Source organism: Diospyros lotus, chromosome 4 (genome assembly GCF_014633365.1).
Source record: "Diospyros lotus cultivar Yz01 chromosome 4, ASM1463336v1, whole genome shotgun sequence".
NCBI classification, from domain to species: domain Eukaryota; kingdom Viridiplantae; phylum Streptophyta; class Magnoliopsida; order Ericales; family Ebenaceae; genus Diospyros; species Diospyros lotus.
Genome location: NC_068341.1, coordinates 263786 through 280251, shown reverse-complemented (window position 1 = coordinate 280251; position 16466 = coordinate 263786). Strand labels below are relative to the sequence as shown.

The 16466-nt window shown below is 39.5% G+C and overlaps 1 protein-coding gene across 2 annotated transcripts in view; it reads right to left on the bottom strand.

Moving 5' to 3' along the window:
* Positions 1-25: 25 nt before the first annotated feature.
* LOC127800483 (probable magnesium transporter NIPA2) overlaps positions 26-16466 on the bottom strand; it is a 33148-nt gene continuing 16707 nt past the window's right edge. The window contains exons 2-8 of one of the 2 annotated variants that reach the window (XM_052335106.1): positions 7834-7890; positions 7122-7212; positions 6859-7019; positions 2970-3097; positions 2748-2885; positions 2267-2359; positions 26-635 (exon numbers count right to left, since the gene is read on the bottom strand). In XM_052335106.1, the coding sequence (XP_052191066.1) occupies positions 2805-2885; positions 2970-3097; positions 6859-7019; positions 7122-7212; positions 7834-7890 (518 nt within the window). In that variant the 3' untranslated portion in view covers positions 26-635; positions 2267-2359; positions 2748-2804. Of the gene's footprint in view, positions 636-2266; positions 2360-2747; positions 2886-2969; positions 3098-6426; positions 6782-6858; positions 7020-7121; positions 7213-7833; positions 7891-16466 lie in introns of those variants that run through there. The other variant, XM_052335107.1, reaches the window with a different exon arrangement.

Below are 16466 nucleotides of genomic sequence, written 5' to 3'. Positions count from 1 at the left end.
CAATATTCCACCTTTCCCATCACATCTGATTGAGTGAACAAAGATTACTAAAGATGCCAATCCTCATCTGATCAATTATATAATCCTAAAATTAAGAGCAACAATACTCACAATTAACATAGAGGAGAGTCCTATGTTAAACAGCCATTTCCCTATTCATATGCCATTTTGCTTTCAGATACTAGCCGCCTTGTGAATTAGCCAGCGGGCCCAGCACTGTCCAATATATATATATATATCACACCATAAACTAAATAAACATGATGTTACCTTTGGTTTAGTAGGCGGAAATGATACTCTGTCGTTTTCATAATGACCAGCCACACCCACATGCCCTCTAAATCTAATGGGAAAAATATCTCCTCCTCCTCCTCCTCCTCCGGTATGCTGGCAAAGCTTCATCAGATTTTCACGATTGGTTGACGACATGACATGGTTGCTTGTTATCTAAACTGTTTCACACCTCTGCTTGCCTTGAATTTGAGTCTCTGTCTATAGATGTCTCAAGTACAGGGTTTGCTGGATTCCCTCCCATATCTTTCTTTCTTTTTGTGAAGAATAAACGTTCCAGCTAAAATCGTGAAGAACCCACGCAGCTCAGTCGCAATCTGTGATGCATTTTGAGAGTCCCAATCCTGAAACATTAGCCAGCCCCACCCCCGCAGAGGCATGCATTAATTAATCACAAAAATAAATAAATTAGAAAAATAATGAAACATGTTTACAACTTGGAAACTTCAGAAGAAATTATCTGGATAACATAATAAACAACAGGGGGAAAACACATGGTTTATTAATTAGTAATAATATATCTAGGACATTCAAGAAAGTTATATATATATTTTTTCATCTTTCTCAAATTCATTCATCAATAGAGGCACCAACTAATCAAATATGAAATACATATACATATTTAAGTTATAAAGAAGCAGTTATCAGACAAAAGAAAGGTGTGGCATTCCTGTTCCTGCAAAGCCATCCACTCAAGTATAACTAGATCTCCCTCGTAATTTTTATAAGCATTAGATGAAGCTGACAACATGAAGAGTCCATGACAAAGAAAGAAGTATTAGTTAGATGTATAATAAAAACCTGTACAGCCATTAGTGGGAAACAGAGACAAACATGCCAATTTCTTAGAACAATAGGATTGCATTGGGAATTAGCTTTACATTCTCTACTTTGCCACTAGGCTAGAGATGAGCTTACTACAGACTAGTTCAAGAGGATGTCCTGCCTATGGCTTTAGACAATAGCTTGCAGGGAGATACGTTAGAATCTAAAGATTCCAAGTTAAGTAGGGCCACTAACAATATATGAAGAATAAAGTCAAAAGGTAGAAAAGATTATTGAAAAAAAAAGAAAAGCAGAAGCAAATCTACTGTGTGAAGTATACCTGAGAGTGACCATTTTTTAGATCCTAAAGAATTAATATTTATGAGGAAGAAGAGGTGAAAGAGGGTATGACCAATGACTTGTGGACTTGTAAAATAAAATAAAAGTATAAATGATAATAGCTAATGAAAAGATGAATGTTTTACGAGTTGTGCAATATAAGATCAGTATCAAGTTGAAGGAAAAAATTTATATAACTTCTATCTGACCTTGTATGATCAATATTTGTGGAGATAAGATAAGTGGTGTCACATGAAAACAAAGTACACTAATAAATCCATTAGGGAGAAGTAAAATGTGGTGATAATTGAAGATGAAATGAATAGAGACCGTCTAAGATTGAACAACCACCCTATAAATTATAGACCAACCTATGAACCTGGAAGGCTACTGAAAAAGGTAGAAGGGAAACCAGGGAACAGGAGGGTTGATATTGTAATGGAGAACACAATTACCTTAACTTTTAACCAAGTATATAATATTAACTGCTACCAACAGGAGGAAATGGATCCATATAAGTGCAAGCCGATAGGTCAAGTGACATAAAAATTCATTTTTAACATGATAAACCACTTTTGTTGGTCTTTTATTTAAAGGGAAGTCCTAAACAATCTCAACATTTTGGGTAAAAATTCAGTGGTTTTCCTGTTTGACATGCACTGATTCTCATAACGATTCAAATTTTCAGCATATCCAGGTGATGTTAATTCTTTCTAAGAGATGAAAATATAGGACAGACCTAAAAGATTAAAAAGAAAAGAAAAGAATCCATTATAAGATTCCCTGCGTAGACCGACAATATTGATAAGAAATGGAGAAAAGGAAAAGCTTTTCCAAGAAAACCAGAAAGATACGTGCAGAAAGAAATCACCTTAAAAATGATGATGCTTGCTAGGATGGTGAGGGTTGTAAACATGACATAATAGAAAGGAGAAACAACAGCAGTGTTAAAGGTGTCTAGAGCCTGCAAAAAATGAATCCAGGAAAAGGATTATATATTTTCAAAACTGCAGGATTGGATAAAGCACCTTTTACTTCACACAGGGTCCTTGAAAATATAATTCTCCACAAGATACCAACTATACTTCATATTTATCTAAAGGCAAGGCACATTAAGGAGGTGGATGAATCACCTAACTTAGTTAACATCCATCTTTCCAGTTCCCTTCTCAAATTGTTGCAATTCTATCAATCTGATATATCCTTCAAGTTTTAGGGCTTTCAAGATATAAGCCTCTCTCTTTCTCTCTCAGAGACACAATAATACTACTAATCATCCGTACTATATTGATTCTGTATGTGAAAAACCATGACTTTCAACAAAATATGCTTCTGTTAAGTATTCAAATTACCTTGTTCAAATAGTTAATCTGCAAAAGACAACAGACAATCACAAATACAGTGAAAAACTATGTCTGGAAATAGGTAAATTGGTTTGATCCTGAAAATGACAGCTTCAGAGCTATTACCACAGCTTTAACACTCATAACCTACAAAAAAAAAAAAACTAGTAAGAACTACAGAAAACAGATAAAGGGGATGGTTTTTAAAAAATTTGAAGATGGTGTACATACCGTAAGAGACCCCATAAGTGAGCATATCCCAATGTAAACGATCATATGCGTTTGCCCGTAAAAAGGCACATAGAGGAAAATGAGGACAAGAACGAGAAACAAAACTATGGCAGCATAGACTAGGAAGGCTGTTGGTGCCAAAAAATTGCTTTGTCAGTTCAAATTATTAAAAATATAAAGAAGTAAAGATAGTGTAGTGCCGCAAAGAAGATATGTGTTAGATAGTTGGCATTTCAGTTCCAGTTTACTGTTTTTCCGTTTGTTATTTTCTTCATTTTCTCATTTGACTTTGTCAAAGTTAGTTGCTAGTGGACAATAATGGCTATTAGTGGCAGTTTTTTCTCAATTTGTTTCATCCACTCTGTGATCATGGCTGGTAGATAGGAAAGTTTGTTATTTTCTACTTGTATAAATTCTGCAGTTTGAAAGAATAAAATATGCTGGAATTTTCAAACATTTTATGTTCTTGTTTCTACAATTCTAAAACTATGGTTGTTCTGTTTCAACTTTCAACAGTGGTATCAAAGCAACAGTTGATCTTACAGGACCAAAAATGGCGTCCAGCAGCCTACCTTTAAATCCACCTATCATCTTCACTGGTGAAAACTATCATGTTTGGTCTGTGAAGATGCAAGCTTTTTTGGAAGCATATGACCTCTGGGAAACTGTGATTGCAGACAGGCCTATACCTCCTCTACTAGCAAATCCCACTTTAGCTCAAATCAAACACAACAATGAGGAAAAGGCAAAAAAATCCAAGGCCAAGTCACTTATTCAGAATTCTGTGGCAGATTGTGTTTTCTACAGAATTATGGCATGTAATACTGCAAAGGAGGCTTGGGACAGGTTGAAAGAAGAATACCAAGGCAGTGATAGAACATGCCAAATGCAGGTGTTGAACCCAAAAAGAGAATTTGAGTCTCGGAATATGCAAGAGGATGAAACAATTAGTAAGTATGCTAATTGAATCTCTTTGATTGTAAATAACATCAGATTACTTGGTGAAGATTTTGCAGACAAAAGAATTGTGGAGAAAGTTCTTGTGACTCTTCCTGCACAAGCTTTTTTGAACCTTCACTACTGCTGCCACTTCCATTTTTGCCCTTATTCTTTTGGTAGATCTACTTCTTTCCTTTTTCAGATTGTTGCTTATGCACAAAAAAGGCACCTTCAGTGACTCTATCTTGAACATCAACGTACAACACCATACACACCACAGCAAAATGGCGTCTCTGAGAGAAAGAACAGGACTGTAGTGGAGATGGCTAGGTGTCTCTTGATTGAAAAAAAGATGCCAAATGAATTCTGGGTAGAGGCAATCAATAACAAACCATCTGTGCAACATCTCAGAATCTTTGGAAGCATTTGTTACTATCAAGTACCAGAGCCAAAGAGAAGCAAGCTGGATAACAAAGCTCAGAAGGGAATTTTCATGGGCTATGGGTCATCAACTAAAGGCTACAGGATTTTCTGCTTGCAGACAGAAAAAATTATCTTGTGCAGGAATGTGAAGGTTGATGAAGCAGCAGTCTGGGATTGGAAAAATCAGAAGAATGCACAATCTGATTTCTTTTTCAACGGCCACTTTAATGAGTAGCCTCAACTTGCAGCTAATGAACTGGTAGATGACTTACCAGTGAGGGGCACCAGGACTTTGGAGGACATCTATCGGAGGTGTAGCTTGGTTATCACTGAACCAACAAGCTATGCTGAAGCACAAGACTCTCAAGAATGGGGGAGAGCTATGCAAGCTGAACTGGATATGATCAACAAGAATGGAACCACCTGGCAGCTCATTGATAGACCTACAAGCTACAAATCAAAAAGTAATAGGAGTCAAGTGGGTCTTCAAGACTAAACTTAACCCTGATGGCTCAATTTGCAAACACAAAGCAAGACTTGTGGTAAAGGGCTATGCTCAGTGTGGACTACCAGGAAACTTTTGCTCAAGTAGCAAGGTATGACACAATCAAACTTCTTCTTGCATTTGCAGCTCACAAATCCTGGCAGATTCATCAGCTTGATGTCAAATCTGCTTTCTTGAATGGACTCCTTGTTGAAGAAATTTATGTAGAGCAACCAGATGGATTTGCAGTTTCTGGTAAAGAGGATCAAGTTTATCTTCTAAAAGGCCTTGTACGGCCTAAAACAAGCCCCAAGGGCCTGGTATGAAAGGATGGACAGTCATCTCATTCAACCTGGCTTCAGCAGAAGTAAAAATGAAGCTACATTGTATGTGAGAGTCACTGATGGTGAGTCCCTAGTTGTTTCAATTTATGTTGATGACATGCTTGTGACAGGAAGAAAAATTGAACTAATCCAAAAGTTCAAGAATGAAATGAAGATAGTCTTTGAAATGACTGATCTTGGAGTCATGAAGTACTTCCTTGGCATGGAAGTGATGCAGTCCAGTGATGGGATTTTTATATGCCAGCAGAAGTATGTTTCTGACATCCTAAACAGGTTCAAAATGCAAGACTGCAAACCTGTGAGCACTCCAATTTCTACTGGATTAAAGCTTGGTAAGGATGAGGACTCTGAAAAAGTGGATGACAGCATGTACAGAAGCTTAATTGGCAACGTTTTGCACCTCATTGCAACCAGGCCTAACATTCTATTTGCTGTGAGTTTGCTCTCTAGGTTCATGCATTCGCCTAGAGAAACACACCTCACAGCTGCTAAAAGAGTGTTAAGGTATATTAAAGGAACCAGCACACTTGGGATTTTCTTTCCAACATCTATAAAAGAGACTTTGAAGCTGGTTGGGCACTCTGACAGTGATTGGGGTGGCTGCATTGATGGTTCCAGAAGCACTTCTGGATATTTATTCTCCTTGGGTGCAGGTTGTTTCAGTTGGAGCTCAAAGAAACAAGAAACTACAGCTCAATCAACAGTAGAAGCAGAGTATATTGCAGATGCCTCTGCTGTAAACCAAGCTATCTGGCTAAGAAAGATGCTGAAGGATTTGGGACATGAACAAACAGAAGCTACCAGGATCATGTGTGACAATATTTCTGCAGTTTCAATCTCAAAAAATCCAGCGTTTCATGGTCAAATGAAGCACATCAAGATCAAGTTTCATTTTATTAGAGAAGTTCAACAATCTAATGAAGTGTTACTTGTTCATTGTTCATCCGAGAACCAGCTTGCTGATATTTTCACCAAGTCACTGCCAAAGGAAAGATTTGAAATCCTGAGACAAAGAATTGGTGTCTGTCACCAAAATGCCAAGGAGGAGTGTTAGACAGTTGGCATTTCAGTTCCAGCTTACTGTTTTTCCGTTTGTTATTTTCTTCATTTTCTCATTTGCTTTGTCAAAGTTAGTTGCTAGTGGACGATAATGGCTATTAGTGGCAGTTCTTTCTCAATTTGTTTCATCCACTCTGTGATAGTGGCTGCTAGATAGGAAAGTTTGTTATTTTCTACTTGTATAAATTCTGCAGTTTGAAAGAATAAAATATGCTGGAATTTTCAAACATTTTATGTTCTTGTTTCTACAATTCTAAAACTACGGTTGTTCCGTTTCAACTTTCAACAATATGAACACTGCTATTAAATGACAAGCTTTTGGATCAATTGACTGCATATCCTTGATGCTCTAAACATTATATGAAGCATCTAAGATACACAAAACCATATCAAGTTCATCATCAATCTGAAAGCATATATTAGTTGAATTAACAGAATTGAAAGAAAATTTTTTAGCTCAACTATCTGGTGAATTAATGTGAACAGAAGTTACCTGTAAGATCCAGAATAAAGAAATAAGAACTAAAATCCTTACAAATCTATTAGTGATAAAGACCACTTACCTGCAACATGTACCGAAGTGAAGAGTTTGAAAAGTAGATTTCATGATAATAAGAATTAGATGGCCCTTCCTAGATACCTGGCTCAGTGGCTAGGTGCCACACTTCCTTAACAGATTCAATTTTTCTCTCCTGTGGAGCATGTAAAACAACAGTTGTAGAACCCACTAAGCACAAAGCACATCCAACCACGCCAAAGATATGCAATTTTTCCTCCAAGATAAAATGGGCCAGCACTGCACTGCATAGAAAGTTGTGCATTAATTGAATTGATGAGTTCTGCTATAAAAAAAATAAGTGGCTTCATTTCTTATCATCTGTTGCAATGCTGTCTGATACCAACCTGAAGATAATACTTAGTGCTCCCAAGGGAGTGACAAGAATTGCCAGAGCATATGCATAAGCAGCAAAATTAGCTTTCTCCCCAACAATCACTATATGCCATAGAAGTAAGGTTTAGTATGAAGCAGAAGTATAACCTTTAAAAGATCAATTTTGAACTACAAAGACAACCATAAAAGCACAGAAGTCAGCTATCTCCCCAACAATCACCATATGTCATAGAAGTAAGGTTAAGTATGAGGCAGAAGTATAACCTTTAAAAGGTCAATTTTGTACTACAAAGACAAAACCATAAAAGCAGAGAAGTCAGACCTGCCCAACAATCACCATGTGTCACAAAAACTCAGCAGTTATGTGAAGCAGAACTCTAGTCTTATAAAAGACCTTAAAACCTAATAAGTAAAATTACAAGGGGCATAAGATTCATACAAGGTATTTTCCATTGTCAATAGGTAAATGGTTGTCTAAGTTTGTAGAACTCCTAGATTGCTCATTATTCTTGAACTATCCTTCTTCAAGATACCAATTACTTATCAATACCCAAATCCAAAAACAATATAAAACTTCAAGCTGGTAGCTAGGAAAATGTTAAGCAAAACTTAAAGTGGTCATACTACAAAAAATAATTTCAAATACATCTTACAGCAGAACACATTTAAGTGACAAAAAAGGGGCCCTTTCAAGTTCAAGTTGAAAGAGTCCTTCATACTTACTAGTTATCATCCCAGCCCACCACCAAGGTTCCCAAAAGTATGAGTACCCTCCAAAACCTGACAAAAAAGGGCCATAGATAGAAAACAGAAAACAGAAAACACACCACTCATTAAGAACTAAATTTTTAATGATGCAAAAACTGCCACATGTTCAACAAATTAGACACCAAAGTCCCAATAAGTGCAAACTATTACATGGACACAGAGAGGAAGCTCCAGCAAATAGCTAACAGGACTTTACCACATCCCCCTTGAAAACATTTGATAAAAAACAACTTGATCTTCATGTGCTTGCAAACATAGACCCCTCCAGTTAACTAACCAACAAAATGATAAAGGAACAAAACTGGAGTCATTGCACGGTTGCAGCCTACAACATAATAGAAACATGGCATAGATCCACAAAAGCCAAGAGTTTGGATAGCTACCCATATTTATCAAAATGTGAGAAGATACCGTTTGGTATTCTATTGAGAAAATACCCCTTATGTTCCTTAATAGCGATTAGCAATTAAAAAATTAAATGGAAAACATGTAAGGCATGACTGTATAAAAAGTGAAGAAAAAGGAAGCAGATGATTCTATCTTTTTTGTATATACGATGTAGAGATTATAGCCTCATTATATAGAGGAAGGATGGAGGATCAGTTATGGTAATTATTAGCGAGTATTTAATGCAAGGCAGCAGCAAGGAATGGAAGCTTCCTAATTCAGCCGATATCTAATGATTACGATTGGCTGTTCTTTTAGTCAATCAATTAGTCTCTTATATCTTTCTATTCTTAGTTGATCTTGTGCCTAGGATAGGATCATCTAAAGTAGGAATGTAAATCTGTATATAGTCTTTTGTTTCTTTATTTATAGTTTCTAAAAATAGGTTCTTGTATAGTAGTTAGAATCTTCCTAAAATTAGCAGGAAGATGATTGTTATTTATTGTACTCGTGTGCTTCTTGATTGAACAAGATTAAAAAAGACCATTCATTTTTTCAGTTGACATGGTATCAGAGCCAAGACAATAGCTTTCCGATCTGTGAAACTATTGTGGCCATGTCCTCCTTGGTTCAACTTGATCCCTTCCTTCTTTCTTCAGTCCAGCTTGAATCATGTCTAATACTCAAACCCTTGAGACTACCGATTCCAGCAATATGAGAGTGGCTGAACCTTCAATGACCAGCAACAATGGCGGAAATACCAGTGGGTATCTACCAAGCCTTCAGATAGCTTACCGTTTAAATGGTAAGAATTATTTGAAGTGGTCTCAATTGGTTCAGACCATTCTTAAGGGCAAAGGGAGGCTTAGTCACCTAGAAGGGACTGGCCCTAAGACCGATGACCCAAGGTTTGTTACATGGGACGAAGAAGACTCTTTAATAATGTCATGGTTATGGAATTCTATGGTCCCTGAAATCAGCGACACGGTGATGTTCCTATCGACGTCAAGGGAGATTTGGGAGGCTATCAAGTTGACATATTCCAAGATCAAAGATGTTGCCCAGATCTATGAGATCCGAACTAGAGTGGCAGCAACAAAGCAAGGTACTAGATCAATCACAGAATATGCCAATCTTATGCAAACTATGTGGCAGGAATTAGACCATTACCATTGTCTAAAGATGACATGCAGCGAAGATGCTGCATTACACAAGAGGTTTGTTGAAAAGGAAAGGATATATGATCTTCTAGCTGGGCTAAATACTAATTTTGATGCTGTGAGAATTCAGATTCTTGGAAAAGAAGATTTACCGTCCCTCAATGAAGTTATTTCTATAGTTCGGGCAGAAGAAGGAAGAAGAGGTGTTATGTTAGAAACCAATCCAATAGAAACTTCGGCTCTATTGTCTCTAAAAGGTCAGGCCCAAAACAAAGGAAAAGATGAGAAGAAGCCCTTTGATAGAGATAACCTATGGTGCACCTATTGCAAAAAGCCTAGGCACACCATAGAGAAGTGTTGGAAACTTCATGGGCGGCCTAATAAGGGAGGATCTTCAGGGAAGAATTCTGGCCAGGTGTATATGGCAGCTAGCAGTAACCCACAGCCTCAAAATCAAAAGGAACCCGAGCAAGAAAATGTCCCAGAGCTGAATCAAATGGAAATTGACAAGCTGAGAAAACTATTGGAATCCCTTGGAAAAGGTACAGAAACTGAGGGTGTAGCCTCTCTTGCTCTCACAGGTATCTCTACCATATCTTATAGCCTATATGCTTCAGAAAATAATTCCCCTACCTCATGGATCTTAGATTCTGGTGCCACTAATCACATGACACCAATTTCATCCCATTTCAGTTCTTATATTCCTTGTCCTAGTTCCAGAAAAATCACCTTAGCAGATGGTTCTTCAACCACTGTGGCAGGCCAAGGTGATGTGATTCTTAGTCGGCACCTCACCCTTAAAAATGTGTTGCACGTCCCCAAACTTTTTGCTAACCTAATATCTGTTCATAAACTTGTTTCAGACTCTAATTGCAATATCATATTTTGTGCAACCCATTGCGAGATGCAGGAGCAAGGCACGAGGAGGAGGATTGGACTTGCTAAAGAGAAAGCATGCCTATTTCTTTTTGAGGAACCTAGAGAGCAGGGAGGACAAGGGAAAGATCAGATCATATCATGTTTAGCTCAGTTTAATAAAAACCAACTGTGGTTGCATCACTACAGATTAGGTCATCCATCTTTTTTCCTTCTCAAAAACATGTTTCCAGATTTATTCAAGGGTCTAAGTACTGCTGTCTTTCATTGTTCTGTATGTGAAATGGCTAAGCATCGGAGATCCACGTTTACTTCCTCAAATAAAAGGTCTTGTTCACCTTTTTCCCTTATTCATAGTGACATCTGGGTCCCTCATCTATGTCTAATATCTCTGGAGCAAAGTGGTTTGTAGTGTTTATTGATGATTATACTCGAACCTCATGGCTATATCTTTTAAAAACTATGGCTGATGTAAGTAATGTGATTCCCACATTCTTCAACATGATTAAAAATCAGTTTGGAGTGAGCATTAAGAGGATTAGATCAGATAATGCTAGAGATTTTTTCAATCATTCCCTATCTGATTTTTTCCTAAAACAGGGAGTCATACATGAATCATCTTGTCCCTACACTCCCCAACAAAATGGGGTGGCTGAAAGGAAAATTGGGCACATTCTAAATGTTACTCGGGCACTTCTCTTTCATCATAATGTTCCCAAACATTATTGGGGGAAAGCTGCTCTAACAGCCACATTCCTTATCAACTGCTTACCATCTCAGCTTCTCGGGTTTTGTAGTCCAATCCAATTGCTCACTAAGTCATTCCCTGATTGTCGTATGATCAATCCAAGTCTGCAGCCTAGGGTGTTCGGGTGTAGTGCCTTTGTTCATATTCCTTCCATTAGCAGGGGTAAGCTAGACCCAAGAGCTGTAAAATGTATATTTATTGGGTACTTAGCCACTCAAAAAGGTTACAAGTGTTATCACCCTCCTACAAAAAAATTCTTTGTGTCAGCCGATGTCACCTTTACAGAAGAAGAGTCCTATTTCCATCAATCCGATCATTCATCTCTTGACCCAAATTAGTCTATGGTTCCTACTCCTACTTGCCCGAATCAACCTTTGTTTCCTTTACCGGCTGCTAAGCCAGAGAGCACCCAAAAAACAGGAGTGACAGAATCATTCCCGAAATCCCCTCGGCCATTACAAGTTTACTCAAGAAGAAAAGGTGCTGAAATTCCTATACCAGATCCAGCATCCTCCTACACAGAGCCTACTCTTGCAGATGACAGAGCTACTGATTCTATCAACTCAACCTCAGGTAACATCCTCACGGAATCTCCAACTGCTGTTAGCAACAGCCCTGAAAGTCCCAATCTTGTGACCCTTGAATCTGTCGATTTCCCTAATGATTTGGATTGGCCTATTGCTCTTTGCAAGGGAACTAGAGCTTGCACCAAACATCCATTACATTTGTTTCTTTCTTATTCAAAATTATCCTCTCCTCACAAAGCTTTTCTCACTACCTTGCATACTACCTTTGTTCCAAAGACGTTTTCTGAAGCAATAGGACATAAGCAGTGGAGAGAAGCCATGGAAGCAGAGATGGCAGCCTTACAGAAAAACCAGACCTAGAAAATTGTTGATCTACCTGAAGGAAAGCACCTTGTAGGCTGCCGGTGGATTTATACTGTCAAGTACAAAGCTGATGGCTCCCTAGATCGCTATAAGGCTAGATTAGTGGCCAAAGGGTATACTCAGGTATATGGTATTGATTATTTAGACACCTTTGCTCCTGTTGCGAAATTAAATACAGTTCGGGTCCTTCTATCCTTAGCAATTAACCTTGGCTGGAAATTACACCAATATGATGTCAAAAATGCTTTTTTACATGGGGACTTTGAAGAGGAAGTGTACATGGACATTCCTCCGGGATATGAGCTTCCTAATCAAGAAAAGAAGGTGTGTAAGTTGAATAAAGCCCTATATGGCTTGAAACTATCACCACGTGCATGGTTTGGTCGTTTTACAAAAGCAATGGTTGCTCAAGGGTTCAAGCAAAGCCAAGGAGATCATACTCTATTTGTGAAGCATTCGGTTTCAGGGGGAGTCACTATACTTATTGTTTATGTTGATGATATTGTGGTTACAGGGAGTGATGAAACCGAAATGCAACGGCTGCGAGAATGCCTAATTTGAGAGTTTGAAATTAAAGACCTGGGGAGACTAAAGTATTTCTTGGGAATAGAAGTGGCTCATTCGGAAGAAGGTATCTTTATTTCTCAGCAAAAATATAACATCGACTTATTAAATGAAACAGGGATGCTGGGATGCAAAGCTGTGGACACCCCAATTGATCCAAATCACAAGTTAGGAGAAGCTTTAGGAGAAAATGCAGTGGATATAGGGTCTTATCAAAGGCTGGTTGGGAAACTCATCTACTTAGCTCACACTAGGCCGGACATCGCCTATGCGGTTGGAGTAGTCAGTCAATTTATGCACAGTCCGAGAGAACCTCATTTGAAAGCAGTCTACAGGATACTTCACTATCTTAAAGGAGCGCCTGGCAAGGGAATTCTGTTTAAAAAAGGTGATGATTTGACTCTTGAAGCTTATATTGATGCAGACTATGCAGGTTCAATGGTGGATATGAGATCAACTTCAGGTTATTGCACTTTCCTAGGAGGGAATATTGTGACATGGAGGAGTAAAAAACAGAATGTTGTAGCCTGATCTAGCGCTGAGGCAGAATTCCGGTCTATGGCTTTGGGTATTTGTGAGCTGTTATGGCTAAAAATTATTTTGAAGGACTTAAAAATTCAATGGCAAGGTCCTATGAAGCTCTATTGTGATAACAAATCTGCGATCAGTATAGCCCACAACCCAGTTCAACACGACAGAACCAAGCATATTGAAGTGGATAGACATTTTATCAAAGAAAAATTGGACAATGGTTTGATTTGCACTCCTTATGTCTCCTCTAGTGATCAAGTAGCGGATATTCTTACAAAGGGATTACCTCCAATGGTATTTCGAAGACTTTCTAGCAAGATTAGGATGGATGATATCCATTCCAATCTTGAGGGGGAGTGTTAGCGAGTATTTAATGCAAGGCAGCAGCAAGGAATGGAAGCTTGCTAATTCAGCCGATATCTAAGGATTACGATTGGCTGTTGTTTTAGTCAATCAATTAGTCTCTTATATCTTTCTATTCTTAGTTGATCTTGTGCCTAGGATAGGATCATCTAAAGTAGGAATGTAAATTTGTATATAGCCTTTTGTTTCTTTATTTATAGTTTCTAAAAATAGGTTCTTGTATAGCAGTTAGAATCTTCCTAAAATTAGCAGGAAGATGATTGTTATTTATTGTACTCGTGTGCTTCTTGATTGAACAAGATTAAAAAAGACCATTCATTTTTTCAGTTGACAGTAATGAATATCTGATTCTAAAGTTTAGGAGATGATAATGCTAACCATACAAAGATAGCTATCAACAATTGATACAGAATTGATTTACAGGGATTTATTGGAACTAATTAACAGAGTTTGTTCCATAATTTTAGGACTTTCCTTCAAGACTCCCCCTCAAGCTGGATCAAAAGGATTGATTGAGCCAAGCTTGGACAACAGACGATGAAATTGTGTGCATGACAACACCTTTGTGAATACATCAACAAGTTGATAATGACTCCGGGTATAGGTAGTTTGAATAACATGATTTTGAACTTGATGACGAATAAAATGGCAATCAACTTCAATATGTTTTGTTATTTCCTGAAACATGGGATTAGCTGTAATATGCATTGCTGCCTGATTATCTCAAAAAAGAGTCATAGGAAGATGATGATGCGGTGTCCAATCACCTTCCCCTGCCTCGTACTAGGTACCTGCAATGGGGTCGGGGACATGTTCCCATAGGTTCACTCCGACGTTCAAGTCATTTTTTTCGGCCTCACGTAAGCTTCAAGTACGCTATTACAAACTTAGAGAAAGAAAGGATTCGATCCCTTACCCGTTGCTCGTTCCCTCCCTTTATCCTCCTACCAAGGTAAGGATTCTTTTTCAAATTGTTGGGATTCTTATGCCATTCTTCGCAGAGCTATGATCTTACCGATATGGATCCCATAATCGCTTCCGAGGAGTTCGAGGTAGTTCCTATCTCCACGATTCTTGATGTGATGATCGATCTCGAGGAATTCGAAGAATCTTCGCTAAGTAACGGGCTAACCGGTGTGGTGAGGCGTCTCTGCCATGTGTCCTCTCTGGGGTTAAGTAGGATGACGTCGGGGGAGTGACTCCTTAGTGGGCACGTGTCACCGCCGCCATTGGCTGTATTCCCAAGGTATTGGAGTAATTATGGAGCCGAGGGTATTTTCCCTCATCACTTGCCCCTCCACTCCTCGAGCCACCTAGCTTGAATGGCTCAAGGAGTGTCGAAGTCTCCGAAGGTTCGCGCTCTCTTATACCTCGAGGGTCGAGATCTGTCAGGCCCGAGGAGGGAGTTTTTCCTTCTTGCACATGCTCGTGGGGTGTGGTTACCAATTTGTTCCGATGCTAATGTCTGTTCCCCAGACGTTGTCCAATCCTTTCACATCTCGAGCCGCGCGACCTCTAGATAATTAATGCTCATCATTACCTGCCATTTGGTTCTCCACCTTCCAGGCTTTAATAGTCAACTCTTATCCTTCTTTTTCCTTCTTCCCCAGATCCTACTCCTGCGCAGCCAGCTATCGTGTTAGCAAGCATCCCTTCCTTTTGCATCTTCCTTGCTTCCTCTTCAACTTTTTGCGATGGCAATTACTGGATCCAGAAGACTTAACTCGGCCGGCCCAGAGCTTGTTAAGTGAGAGAACCACCCTACCTCCTTCATTCCTTGCCAATGGATGAGCGAAACAGAGTGTCAATAGTTCAAGGAGAAATATAAGATTCCCGAAGAGTGGGAGGTCAAATTCAACACCAATCTACGAGCATGACACCCTGTCGCCGGCCGTCTTTGTGTCTACAAGTGCGCCTTTGATAGGGGCTTTCGCTTGCCCCCCTGAGGGAGGGTCATGTCGCTTTTCCAACATCTCACCATCATCCTAGCCCAACTATCCCCTTTCGAGTGGAGGTACTCGATGGGCTTCATCATTATCTGCAGTTTTGGTAATGTAGAGCCTTCGGGGGATCTTTTCGACTATTTTTCACCACCAACCGTGATCCAGGGGGCTGGATTTCTATCTCACCCATAATTGTGAAGGAAGGCTGCCTTATTGCATCCAAGGAATGTCCTGAACTTGAAATCAGGGCCTCGACCCTCATGCAATCCGAGGGGTCTAAAGACTCAAATGACTGGAAGGAGCATTTCGTCTTCGTTCGCCCCAGACCATCCGGTTCCACATAAGAAATATGGTCTGTGTACAATGGGTGGACTCTGGACACCAAACACAAACGTTCGAACGTCGAAGATATCAAGGAATCGGCCCGCAGGATCATGGGTATCAGCCGGAATTGGGAAGAGGGATGGCTCTCCGACCCAACACTCAACAAGGCGAGCCTAGATGGAGAGACCTGTAAGTGTTAGCTTTTTTCCTTTTTCATTACCTCCTCGTTCTTACTAGATATTGATCTTCGTTATTTTTCTTACGTAGTCGAAAATCTCTGGGAGATAACTTATTCTCCTATCACCGAGGGGATGATCTTGGACTTCCCTGAGAGCAGAGGACCTTCGGCCCTCGCCAAAATGAAGAAAGCATTTGAGAAGATTCCCAAGCCTTCTCATGGCAAAGGGCTCACAGTGCCACCCAGGAAGGCTCCGAAGAACTCTAAGGGTAAAGGCCCCTCCACCTCTTTTAGATCAAAGAAAACGGTGGAGGGGGACCTCCAGACCTTCCAGGAGGCCTCTAAGGATGGCTCTGAGGCTTGCCCAAAGAGCTCTTTCACAGGATCCCAAGCCTCGAAGAACAGGAGGGACTCCCAACCTACTCAACCACCAACAACTACGCTTGCCTCCTCGTGAGATTCGTCCGAGGGTGATAATGAAACTATCGCCCAAGCACTAGAGATGACTAGAGCGGGGGCTCAAGGAAATCGGCCATTTGTAGGTATGGAGTCAACCATAATGCACCTCGCCATCCCAACCTCTTCTGTTTTTGGGCACATACTAACATCCCTATCACCAGAGGA